The sequence below is a fragment of the Glycine max genome, chromosome 12 (genome assembly GCF_000004515.6).
Source record: "Glycine max cultivar Williams 82 chromosome 12, Glycine_max_v4.0, whole genome shotgun sequence".
Lineage (NCBI taxonomy): Eukaryota > Viridiplantae > Streptophyta > Magnoliopsida > Fabales > Fabaceae > Glycine > Glycine max.
The window spans coordinates 4,716,340-4,729,133 of record NC_038248.2 but is presented as its reverse complement, the minus strand read 5'-3'; the positions used below and the strand labels follow the sequence as shown (position 1 = coordinate 4,729,133).

General features: G+C 30.6%; 1 protein-coding gene across 1 annotated transcript; it reads right to left on the bottom strand.

The window, feature by feature from the left end:
• Window positions 1-2,054: 2,054 nt before the first annotated feature.
• Window positions 2,055-3,284, bottom strand: LOC100818233 (osmotin-like protein). Its single transcript, XM_003539636.5, has one exon. The coding sequence runs from the start codon at window positions 3,064-3,066 to the stop codon at window positions 2,320-2,322; it is 747 nt and encodes a 248-aa protein (XP_003539684.1). The 5' UTR covers window positions 3,067-3,284; the 3' UTR covers window positions 2,055-2,319.
• Between the last annotated feature and the right edge of the window lie 9,510 nt (window positions 3,285-12,794).

Here is a 12,794-nt window from a genome sequence, read left to right as displayed (position 1 = left end):
AAAATGAAACATTTGAGTTTAAACAACAAGTAAAATCACCAAATCTTTACCATTTTTTTATAATACAAAATTTTAAAATTAATATCCTACTTTTTTAAGAATATAAATTATTAAAAATAAATTAAAATGTAAAAATATTAAATATGTCATTTTACATTTATCAATTAGTCTTATAAAAAAAACTTTCAATTAAATCATTCGACTTATAAACTTTAAGTTAGTTTTTAACTTCTCAACTCTTAGCTTATAGATTATAAGTTCACCTAACTTATTAGTTGGTCTTATCAAATATAACCAATATATTTGGATAAAAGTATTGTTAACCAATATTTGTAGGGTATTAGTTAAGAAACTAATTTTTTTTATTATTGAAAATCATAAGAAAACACATTTAAAAAATTTTAGAAGAGCATATTTTTATACATCTCAATAAAAACCTTATCTTTTAATATTTGTCTTTGTATAATACATTGGAATGGAGTTGGTAAATGCTAACCAGTACACTTGGAGCATTTGTTAAGAAATTAAAAAGAAAAAAAAATATTGCAAAAATCATATTAGATCATAAAAAAAAGTCATGGATAATACAATTTTATGCATCTAAATAAATAAAAATTTATTTTAGTTCCTTAACCAATATTTTAAGGATACTGATTAATAATATCATTAATTTTATTTCATAAAATAATGGTGATATCTTAAAAGGCAAAAACAAATACTTCATTCGTCCCCATATAAATGTAATATTTGAAAAATAAAAAATTATTCCAAAATAAATTACATTATAGTTTTTCAATATAATATCAATACTAACACATTAATAGTCAATTATTTAACTCGAAAAACAATCTAAAAAATGTTTTTCTCTTTCCTACTTACTCATTTCTCATAAATCAAACACCTATATTTTCATTATGTTTCTCACAAATTTTCATTTTTTTTTTTTTACTTTTCTCACTTATATCTTTTCTTTTTACTAAAAGAAATCGATAAAGTTGTATAACACTACTACTTTTTGCCAATCTTAATAAGATAAACAAATACGTGGGCGATGAATTCAATTTTTGCTTTCGGTAAAGTTGCAACGCTGCATTCAAAAAGTTCCTAAATGCATATTATTTATTCTGTCCAGTGTCCACATGTACATCTTTATTTGGATAAGTTTAAGTAGCCGTTTAGCCGAACTACAAGTTTCCCCAAATACAAACATTCCCAATTAAAATCAACATTTCAAAATTAACTATACTTAATATGTATATAATCTGAAACTTACAGTCCAATTAAATCCAGCACTTCATAATTAACTCTACTTTGATACAAATTGTGACTAAAATCAATTCAAAATTAAATTTATCAGTTCAAAATTAGCCCCGTACGTCAAGATTAATTTTATTCAAAAAACACGTAAGCAAGCACCAACAACATGCCCTAGACTCATAGTTGCTAGTTAGCTCATGACACGACCATGGAAAAACATTGACCAGATTGCTGACTGCTAACGATGCCCCTTACCTCTCTAGTCTCTCCAAAGAACAAAAATGCTAGCCAGCTTTCTTTATCATCCAAATCAAACGTTCGACCCTCTTCATCTCATTAATTAGCAAAGCAAGAATGCAATAACGTTTCTTTCCAATTTGAACACAACCAAAGGATCACACTCTTTTGAAAGGAAACTTGGTAAATATGTCCTGGCATTTGCTTTTCCTATTTTTGTCATTTTTACGCAAACAATAATAGTTTTACAGCAAAGAATAATTCTAGATATTCCTCTTTAAACCTTTTCAAGTTTTTTTATTTTTATATTTTCAAAACGTTAAACCTCGGTAAAAAGTAGTTGGATTTATCGGAAGTAAAAGAAAAAAGAAAAGTGAAATCACGTGTCAGGCGCGGTACTGCACTCGATAATGAAAAAGAATCAAATTCTCGAGATAGGAGCCAATATTGAGGTGTATTGGTCCCTTTCTTTTCACAGTGGATAATCATCATAGTCTTCCCCTACCAGCTACTACACTAGCAGCAAGAAGGTTAACAATTAACATTGAACACAACAGAACTAGGAAAATAAACATTATTTATTTTTTACCAAAAGAGAAGGTGAAGCTCTATTATGAAACACAACTAAAAATTACATTTTTTTTGTTATTTTTTCAAGCTAACAATCACAAAACACACCCAACTAAGCCAAAGAAATTACAAAGACACACGACTACTACATTTCTGTTTTGTTCGAATCTTATTAGAAAAGACAAGAGTCGAGTCACTTAACAATGACCCAAACGGCTTCTTAACACAAGAAAGCTTAGTAGTTGGTCCCTAATATTAATGACAAAAGATAACCTTAAGCTCACGCGGGGAGGAACACTGGTGCATGAGGGAGGGGGTGTCATGAGCAAATGTAAAGGTGGCAGGGCACGCGTGCTTGAAGAAGGAGGAGTAGATAGATCCCTTGCACGTGTTAGGGTTGTTGAAGTGGTTCCTGCAACAGAGTTCGTCCGTGTGAAAAGCCTCGCACCCGCTCTTGCAAGCCACCACGGGTCCGTGACCCGCGGGCACACGGTGCTGCAGCACGCGCGGACACGTGGCGAGAAGGTCGTTGCGGCAACCCACGACAGGGCACACGCCTTTGCCCTCGTGCGGGGTGAAGGTCATGGGGACGTTAAAACCGTCGACGAGGCTGACGCCGTAGGAGGCGTAGTCGTTGCTGCCGTGGTGGACCTCGAGCTGGGCGAGGGTGGCGGGTGCGGCGCCCCCGGCGCCGTTGCACTGGAGGCGGCCGCCGCAGTCGCCGCTGGCGCAGGAGAAGGCGGTGCCGGAGTAGGAGCAGCCGGTGCGGGCCCAGACGCGGCCGGACCAGTGGGCGTCGGGGACGGGGATGGATTGGTGGGTGAGGGAGCGGAGGGTGAGGCCGCCGCCGGCGAGGACGGGGTGGCCGGCGTTGGGCTGGATGCCGGGCCACACGGTGTAGTTGCAGTTGTTGACTAGGGTCAGGATAAGAGCACCCGTGGGTGAGGAAAAGGTGGTGACAGCGAGGATGAGGAGTGAGCATAGGAACAATGAGCGAGCCATGGCTGGGGGGAAAGAAATAATCGAAGTATGTTGTTTCAGAGAGGGTTTTATTTTGGGTTTATTTATAGGCAGTGTTTTTTTTTAAAAAAAAAATATCTTATTAATTAGGAGTTTTATTTATGTAAGAAAAACGTGTTTGATTCTACGTGCGGACTGTTTTAGACCTGGTTTGAATGAGAGAAATAAAATGGAATTGAAGAAAAATATTAAGAAAATCAATGAGTCTAATATATTTTTTTCATTCTTTTCTATTGAAAACATCTAAATCACTCTTAAATTTTTTAAGGGAGACTAGCAACACTTCTTGTAATATTTTTTATGTTAGTTAAATTTATTAAAAATTATAAATATTGAAGACTTTTATTTTTTTAATTAGGAAAGAGTTAGAAGGTGAAATTTACTAAAATGTATTATTTTGAATTAAGCCAATAGGACAAAAATGTTAGAGAAAATGTGGTATAATTTCTGTTTATTATTTTTACCATGTAGCTTTGTGTAGGATGGGATTGTCCTTTCTCTATGTGTATTTAAGCGGCGTTTTGAAATTTGAATTTTGTTATGGTTGTGGAAAGGGGAAAAGTGGGGAAAGGTTTGCTTTTTCTGTGAGTTTTTGTCGTTTGAACAAATTCTGAAAAGATGGTCTGAAGCCACGGACATGACTTGTCAGGGGGGTGTGGGGATTCTGGTGAAACCAGAAACCTCCGCTTGTTAAACAAAGGGCTCGAACCTCCGCTTGAAAAAAATAAAATAAAGAGATAAAATACAAGAATGTAATATTGTATTTGACAGAGCCATGAAAATGAACGAAATTATCATAAATGAAGAGAGAAGAAAAACAATAGAAAATCAGAGTATTTGATTAAGATGAAACAAAAGCGTAAATAAATAAATAAATTAAATTAGTAGGTAAATAAATAAATAACTCAATTCATTATCAATTCAAAATTGATTTTAGATTAAATTAACTTTGAACAATTTTTCCGTTGAATTTTGTACTAAATTTTATTTTTAATTTGATTGTATAATAAAATATTCAAATAAACATCACATTATTTCAATATCAATTTTAATCAAAATTAATCTTACAAAATCAATTTTATCAACCTGCATTCAAACACACACTTAATCCACCAACCCAAAGAAACTCAACCAAATTTAAAAATTAAAGTATTTACATAACTGATTATACTAACAATATACGAAACCCCAGTATGTATTTTTAGATAAAAGTTTTAAGTAATGAGTTTCATATTTTTTCCACTCATTCATTTACCTTTAACCTTTATCAAATATTTTTTCTTGTAATTTTCACTTCGAATCAACTCCAAATACTTTTGGCTATGATTGATCCCCTTAAATCAAACATGCATGTAGTATCCTTGTAGTTAAAAAAAAATACTTTATTTCTTAAATAAGGAGAACATTTTTTTTTGCACCATGATAGTAAACAAACTCTTGGTATATTGACCATTGGTTATCTTCAATCACAACAACAATGGCTTCCATGCATGAACCAGAGATTAAGGAAAACAAATTGAAAGATGAGATTTTCAATTTGAACAAGGATCCAAACGAAATTTTTGTAAATGATTCCCTGAAAAAAGCTATCAAGATTGAAGAGGATGAAGATTCCTTTGATAAGATTGTTGACGACTCGTCGGTGGCTAGCGAGGATGAAAATGAGGTTGGAGAAACCTTTTTTAGGCGTAAGCACAAAACATGGCTTGAGGAAGATTTAACAGAAAACAAAGAGGTTTGTTCAAATGGTTGTGCTCCCTTGTCTTCTAGTGGCTTCGTCAACAACAATCTTGTTTATCTTAACAAATATCCGGATGACGTGCATGATTTTGGTTTTGAAAGTGAAGATATGAACAAAAACGTTTTGTCAATGCTAAAGATTTATTTTGATATATTCTACTAAGTTGCTTAAATATAAGTGTGTGCAACGAGGATCTGACTTCAATTTGCTTTTTTTGGGATAAATATTTATGTTTGCTTATTTGAAGTTATTTCTTTTATTTTTTCTTTGTAATGAGAAGTTGGAGTAGATCTTGTTGTGTTAATGTTTGTTTTTTTTAACATAATATTTATGTCTACTTATTTGAAGTAGTTTTTTTTTATGGAAATTTGGAGTAGATCTCTTTAAGAAAAGTAAGTAATTAAATTAATTGAAATGATTTATTATAAAAACAATTAATAAATATTCTACTCAATTAAAAGGACTTATTTTTTTTAGTTAATTTAAAAATACTTATTTGAATTCATACATATTCATGATTCTTATTTTCAATTCATAAACTTTTTTAACTTAGCAAAAGGCCAATGCATTACATGATGCTAATAGCCTTATCAAAATAGAGTTTTAATGACTTTTGCCTTGAATTTTTTACAAACATATAGTTGTCAAATTTTTTTTATCATAAATTAAGCTAGCTTCATGTAGAGTATTTTATTCACTTTCAATTTGAAGTCTTTCAAAAAAGAGTTTTTTTAATGCAAAGAATTTTATCAAAAGGTGAACACAAGAATTTTGTCACTCACTTTCTTAATGTCACTACCAATAACTTTTCCAACTTGAGTTAGCATAAGTTTAATTTTATGATTCTCGTTCATACTCATTAAAATGCATGGTATAAGTATCAAATTAATTGACACGTGTTCACTATGTGGAGCTTCAATCTATACATGCTTTGAAAAACATCATCTGTAATGTGCCACAAATTCTCTATCATTTTTGCCACAAGACAAAATGGAAATCTTTTTTATCATCAATAATGTGCCACAATTCAAACCTCATCCTGTAGCTCATTCCAATACCAATTGCACTTACATATAACAAACCAAAATCATAAAAGGATAAAACAACTTTTGCTCATTAAAGGATAAAACAACTAAATTAAGTAAATCATAACACAATTTAAGCAATGTCATCACTAAAACAAGTTACAATGATAAAGCAAATGATAAAGATAATTGTATTTTCATCACTAACACAGGTCAAACAATGTTATCACTAATATATTGAGTGACTTCATGAATCAATAGAGGATCACAACTCAACTAACTGTGTATTCTACCTTGGTCACATGACATATCTTTCTTCATACGAGTTATCTTGTACTTGTTTGATCCCTTGATCTTCATTATTTCAACCATACATGATTGAAGAGTGAGAAAAATCTTATTTGATTGTGTGGTAGAAAACACATGAAATGATTTTTCTACTGCCACAATAAGTTCGTCAATTGTCTTTGTTGCTTCTTTATGTTGTAAAGACTATATGACATTGAAAAATCCCAAATCCAACACATTTAAATCATGAGAGTTTAAATTGAATGTTAAACCTACATTCTTTTGATGCTCGACAAAAGTCCACATCATTTGGATCAACATGACACCTTGCATTATCTTGTTGTATAAAAATTGGTTTCCCTGCATCTTCCCTTGGCCATAGATTCTTGATAGCCAACGAAACTCTATCGATTAAGAATATTTTATTCACCTTTATCACATAAGTCATGGTTTCATTTTGATTGTGTTTGCCACTCGATTCACACCGGTTCTCTTTGTTGGTTGATCAATTACAAAAGGAAAAACACCAATCTTTCCCGCAAATGTCTCATTTCCTTCATGGCTAAACCTGAGTCTAGCCACTACAACTAAAAACATAAGTTTGGCTATAAAAATTTTTCTTTTACATGTCTTATGTGGCTCGTCCTCCTCCGCAAACAAATAAAGATTTGTGAAAAATTTTGTAATGTAGAAACATTTCTCATCAATGAACAAAATATTTTTCATGGACTTAAACTTTGGATCATGAGGCATGTTGCCACAATTAAGCATTGACAAGCAAAACTTTAAACAAACAATCATGTTCTCCGGCTTTAAACATGGCTTAAGTGCATTTGAATGGCGATGTATAACTCCTGTTTTTTGCAATCTAAACAATGATGTCATGTTAATGTTCAAAGCACAACATAAAGACAAAAGGTAGTCTGCTTTGATAATGGAACTTTATGTAGACTTTCACCGTTTAGTTGAACTATTTTCCTTCCATAGTTCTTTGTTTTGTTATGAGAAGCATCACCCACAGCCTTCAATTGATTCCAAATATGAAAACGACGCTTCTATTCACGTTGTACAATTTTGCAACTTGCACTATTGTTCTAGATTTTAGTTTACCATTTTCAATTGACTGCAACAATAAATGAGATATAGCCTTCCTTTGTTCATTTGTTAGGAAATGAACGTTTTCTGCAACTTGGCTCACCCGTCACAATGTCAACACAAAAAAACCAATCATAAAGAAAAATAACAATTTATGGTTGCATATATACAAGGTTTCTCCACTTCCTTGTGGCTATTCATATAAATGAAAGCTAAATTTGAAATGCTGTAAAAAAATATGCAAGTTACTACACATCCCTACAATTAATATGATGAAACAAAATATCACAAATTAAGATAAAAGTTGAATCATCAAAGATTATTAATAATATTTTTTAATACTTTTTATTAAGATTAACTACTGCGAAGATTATGTTCGTCTCATATTGATCCATTCATCCTTCATTTCACATGTTAGTTATTGCAAATGAACATAGGAAACCAGAAAAAGGCCTCAACAAATTCAAAAGTAGATTTAGCTTGTTGTATTAAAAAAAAGAAACACATAAAACATGAGTAAATTAATTTGTAGTGACGCCTATATGTAAATGTGACCACCCCAACATCAAATGCAAGTTGTACACACTTATAAAAAGTTTAAGTTCATGGTGCGTTAAAAGTTCAAGCCTTTAAGGTGCTTGTACTATAGTGCCTTTTTTTTTCTCAAACATGACAATATATTCCAAATGAAGCGTGTGTTATGTTTTGGGACAATTATCCATGAAGGGTGACGATGATGAGATTTGAAATGTCAAATAACATATGAGTACACTATTTGAATTGGACATAATACAAACAAGTAGACAAAAGTCAATATTTATCATAGATTGAGCTTCACTTGGTGTCAAAGTCGGTGTTAGCTCCTCCTCAACTTCCTCAGGGGTGAATGTTTCTTCAACTTTCTCATGTTCCCTCTGTCCCTATTGTTTCCTCAACTTCCTGAAGTGCAAACAATAGTGTTAATGGTTCCTTATTTTCCCCGGGTGCAATGTTCAAGTCCATTTGCATTGACATTTTTTGTGAAATGTGCTTTTTTTTTTTTTTTTTCCGGTGAGGTCTACTCTATTTATTTTGTGCAGCTACTAAAAGAATTGGAGAGTCACACTTCAATTTTCATACTAATGAATTTTTAATTTTTGGTGGGAAATCATGATTTGTAAAAGTTTTGTCAGTTTGTTTAATTTTAATTTAAGAGAGAAATCTTATTTTTGAGTAATTTTGATAGTATTGACATTTAAAAAATAGAATATTTATTATTGAAAAGTTTTGTTCATAAAATTAAGAGTAGCCTCATTAAATATAACCACCACTTAATATATTTAATTCTAAGGGTACTTTTGGAATGAAATTTTAATTTTTACTATCATTAATTGAAAGCATGGTTATCAAACTCTAAAGTCAACTAGTGAACTTTTATAAGTTTAAGAGTCTACTTGACTAACACGAGTCAAAATGCAAGCAAATTGATTTTTTGGCAAACTTAAAGTGGACTCGATGGACTAGAACCAAACTCGTGCAAACTCACGAGTTTAGGCCTAGTCACAGAGTTTACTCGAAAAAACTAAAACTACTAAAAATGACTTCGTTTTGAACAACCTAGAAAAAAAGTTGCGAAACAAAACTTAGGGACACACAAGTTAGGGTAGCTTGTGTTGCTATCTTGATCCCTTCTCTTCTTCCAAAATCCAAACTCGTTCTATTCTGTCTTGTTCTTCTTCGAAAACACCTAGAGTCACAACAAAGTTGTTGGTTCAGTGGTATCGATTTGGGCGTTTGGTTGTGAAGGTTGAGCGCGAGACACGGTGACGTGAGACCCTTGGTTGAAGGCTTGAGCCTGAAAGTCATGTAAGTCTTCTTCTAAACTCGTTCCACTTTGTCTTTAGTTGTTTAGGAATCTCTCTCTATTTTTCTTTCTTTCTTTCTTTCTCTTACACTAACAAACATTTACGCCTACAATCGAGTGCCACTGTGCCAGTAGTTAGTTTCATATAGTTCTTGAATGCACACAAAAGATTATGTGATGTGTGCTGCATATTTATAACTAGAGAACATGAACCATACCTACCGAGCTCTAAACACTGCTTCGATTGCTAATTTAAGCGTTATGTTAGGAACATCAGCTTGGTCTAGAAAAAAGAGTGACCAAATTTTAGATATGAATTATAATTTCAGGAATCATGATGCATTAATATAAGTTGTAATTTGTTAATATTTTTGTTACATATCCTATGCTTACGGGAGGGCGTTCTTTGTACAAAAAAGCATGCCCCAATAACAATGTAGCAAAATAGGAGAACAAGGCTGTAATGTCACTAATGTGAAGGCTGTGATTGTTATTGCCACAACAAGAGAACCTGTCTCTAGGACGTTGAAGTTGAGGTCCCTTTTGATTCCCATAATCCAAGCAACAATCACACGTAAGGGAACCGGAAATTGATCCAATTCTAACTTAAGAGTAGTATTTTATATCTCACAATGTTTAATTTTGATCCAATTCTGACTTTCGAATTATGATTTAGCTAATCATGGTTTCATGCTTTTTGAATTAGGAGTAGTATTTTATATCTCACCATGTTTACTTTTTATTTCTTGTTTTAAGTTTGACAACTTATGTTTTTAATAAACTAATAGTATGAATTATAAATTTATTGTTATTTTGCTTACAAAATAATATATTTTGAATATATTAACTTATTATTTATGTATATTTTTTATGAAATAGACTCCCATGGAGTTTTAACAAAACTATCAAACTCAATTTTGATAACCTTAATTAAAAATAACTAATTTAATTATTTTTTATTGTTCTTGAGAATTTAGTTATTTGTTCCTTATATATAAAAATGGAGGAAATAGTATTTAACATGAATGTCGTAGTGTTTTTAAAAAAATTATGATTACTTTCAGAAAAAAGTTGACCGACAAGGACATCGTAAACAGAGCTTCTTATCCTCTTGCAATCTTACACAAACGTTATTGTCGTGACCAACTCACCAAATTACGACCAGCTCCATGTGCATTCGTTTTCTTATCTCAACAAATTTAACCCAATTTGATTGCAAAATAAATAATAACGGTGCTAAAATTTGTGGGGAAGAAACGTTGCACGAACATGTGACGAATTGGTTTGGCTTGGTCACATTTTATTGGATAAATTAGTATAAAATACTACTAAGAAATAAATGGAAGTAGCAAAGTTCGAAAACCATATTCGTCATGCTTTTTGGAACATATTATCCATTCAGATCATAGTTTGAGATTTTGATGGTACATTTTAATATTTTTTTGGTACATAGATCATAATTTGAGATTAATGAAACATTTGAACAGATTTCTAGGAAAAATTTTATAAATTTTATAAGTTGTTGGGATTTATTTTAATTGAATTTTAATAAAAATATTTAAACAATTTCTTGAGTAATTTTAATATATTTCATAACAAAATTTATAATATAAATTCTCATACAAGCTTTCAAAAAAATAAATTTTCATACAAATGATTATGTACATCACATCATAGTATATATATACTTACAAAATATGGATTATACCCATTTAATTGGCAAAACAATAGGTTTTAAAATAAAATTTTATTTACCGTAAGAGTGCAATCAAATATCCTATGCAGGGCATATAAATATATTCTTCATTTTTACTTTTTGTTCCACTAATATGTAAACACTTATCCTTTTATTAATTGAATTTTATTCATTAAATGTATTATCACCCTTATATTTAAAAGGAATTGGGGCTGCGAAATCAACCTCTCTATAATGATATAGTTTTTTAAAAAAAAAAACAAATTTCTTTTACTACTAACTATTTTCTTTTTGTAGAACGTCTGATCCTTCCGGTCAAGAACCATTTAATATTTATTACAGTACTTTTGATAGTTTTTTTTTTTTTTTTCATTTTTTCCCCTTTTGGTCAGTTATCACATTGTGGTTTGTTAAAAATGTTGTACTTGTTGTTTTGGGCCGAATTACTGCCACAATACAATATGATGTTTGATGTGGCGTAGAGAAAATAACAAGGAAGAGACAAGTTTGAAATCTGAATAAAATAAAAAGAAAAGAAAAATTGAATTTTAATTTTTAGAAACTATTTACTTCTCTATTTTTTATTATTTAACAAATCATTATTAATTTTCTTTTCCGTTTCATTTAATCCGAATATACCATTAAATTAATTCTAAAGATAATAACCTTGAATAAGAAAATCATATTCACTTTTGATTTAAATGAATGGAAGATGTTGTGTTTGTTTTAGGGAAAGGGGAGAGAAATAACGTTGATTTTATTATTTATGTTGGTTTCGTATCTTTTAGACTATATTTTAATTTTTTTTTCATTTTCATCCTTATTATTTCTATTATTTAAACCAAACAAAACATTAAGTATTATTGTTGTTGTTTGTTTTAGGAATGTAAGTATTACCATTGAATTTGAATGAAATGAACAAATGTTATTTATTTTAAGATTAAATATGTTTTTTTCCTTAAATTTATATTACTTTAGTTTTTGGTTTCTTAAATTTAAATGTACTTTTTTTAATTTCTCAGTTAAAAAAATATACTTTTTTTAGTTACTCCTAACATGTTTTTGACTTATTAGACTCATAATTTATGACGGTTTTTTTCTTATTGTACAAGAGACTTAAAAGAATATTTTTCTTTTTTTAATTTGTGAACTAATAAAAAACAAATTTATTTCAATAAGTCACATATTTTATGCTAAAAGTTAATATAAATTACCAAAAGTAAAATTCTAATTTTTTTAGGAAGAAAAATTCTAATTCTAAAATAACATTAAAAATACCTTAAAAATTATATATAAGTTTTGTTCAATATAAAATCTCTCATGCAATAAACGGTTCGGTACGGGTATAATATAAATTTACTAAGAGACCGAAAAAATCATTCCACTTTGGGCCTTGAGATAAAAACAGTTAGGGCACTTGTTATGTACACCTCCCTTTCTTCTCTTTGTTTTGTTTTGTTTTATTACTGATAAAAGTCTTTTTAACGTTATTTTGCATCCCAGGTTTTTCACTTTTTTTTAAAAAAATTGTTACACGCCTCTTCCTTAACCCCACCTCCAGGTTTTTCTCCCGCATCAATTGGTATACTCATCTCTTTACAAATCTTAATAACACGATATTTCACGTTTACATATAAATAAAAAAATTAGAAAAAACATAAATTTGTGACAAGATAAAACAAAACAAAATAAAAAATTATCAAAAATGATTTTTAGGAATAACAAAAAACAATTCTGAAGTCATTCTCCGGAACTACGTCATAGTTGTGAAAAATGGAGGTATAAATAGAAACATTATACAGCTTAGAGCTAGGCTTGTTCGGGATTCCCACGACCCGTTTAACTTTGCAGACCAGCTTATAATTATTATTTTTGTTTTTGCATTGGCATGGACTCTAATAATTAAGTGCCTGTTTGATTTGGTTTGCTCCTTGGGATTCATTTTAAATATATTTTTACATGTTTGATTTTAAGTTGAAGAAAAATTCAAAATTGATTTTGAATTATAATAATTTTGAATAG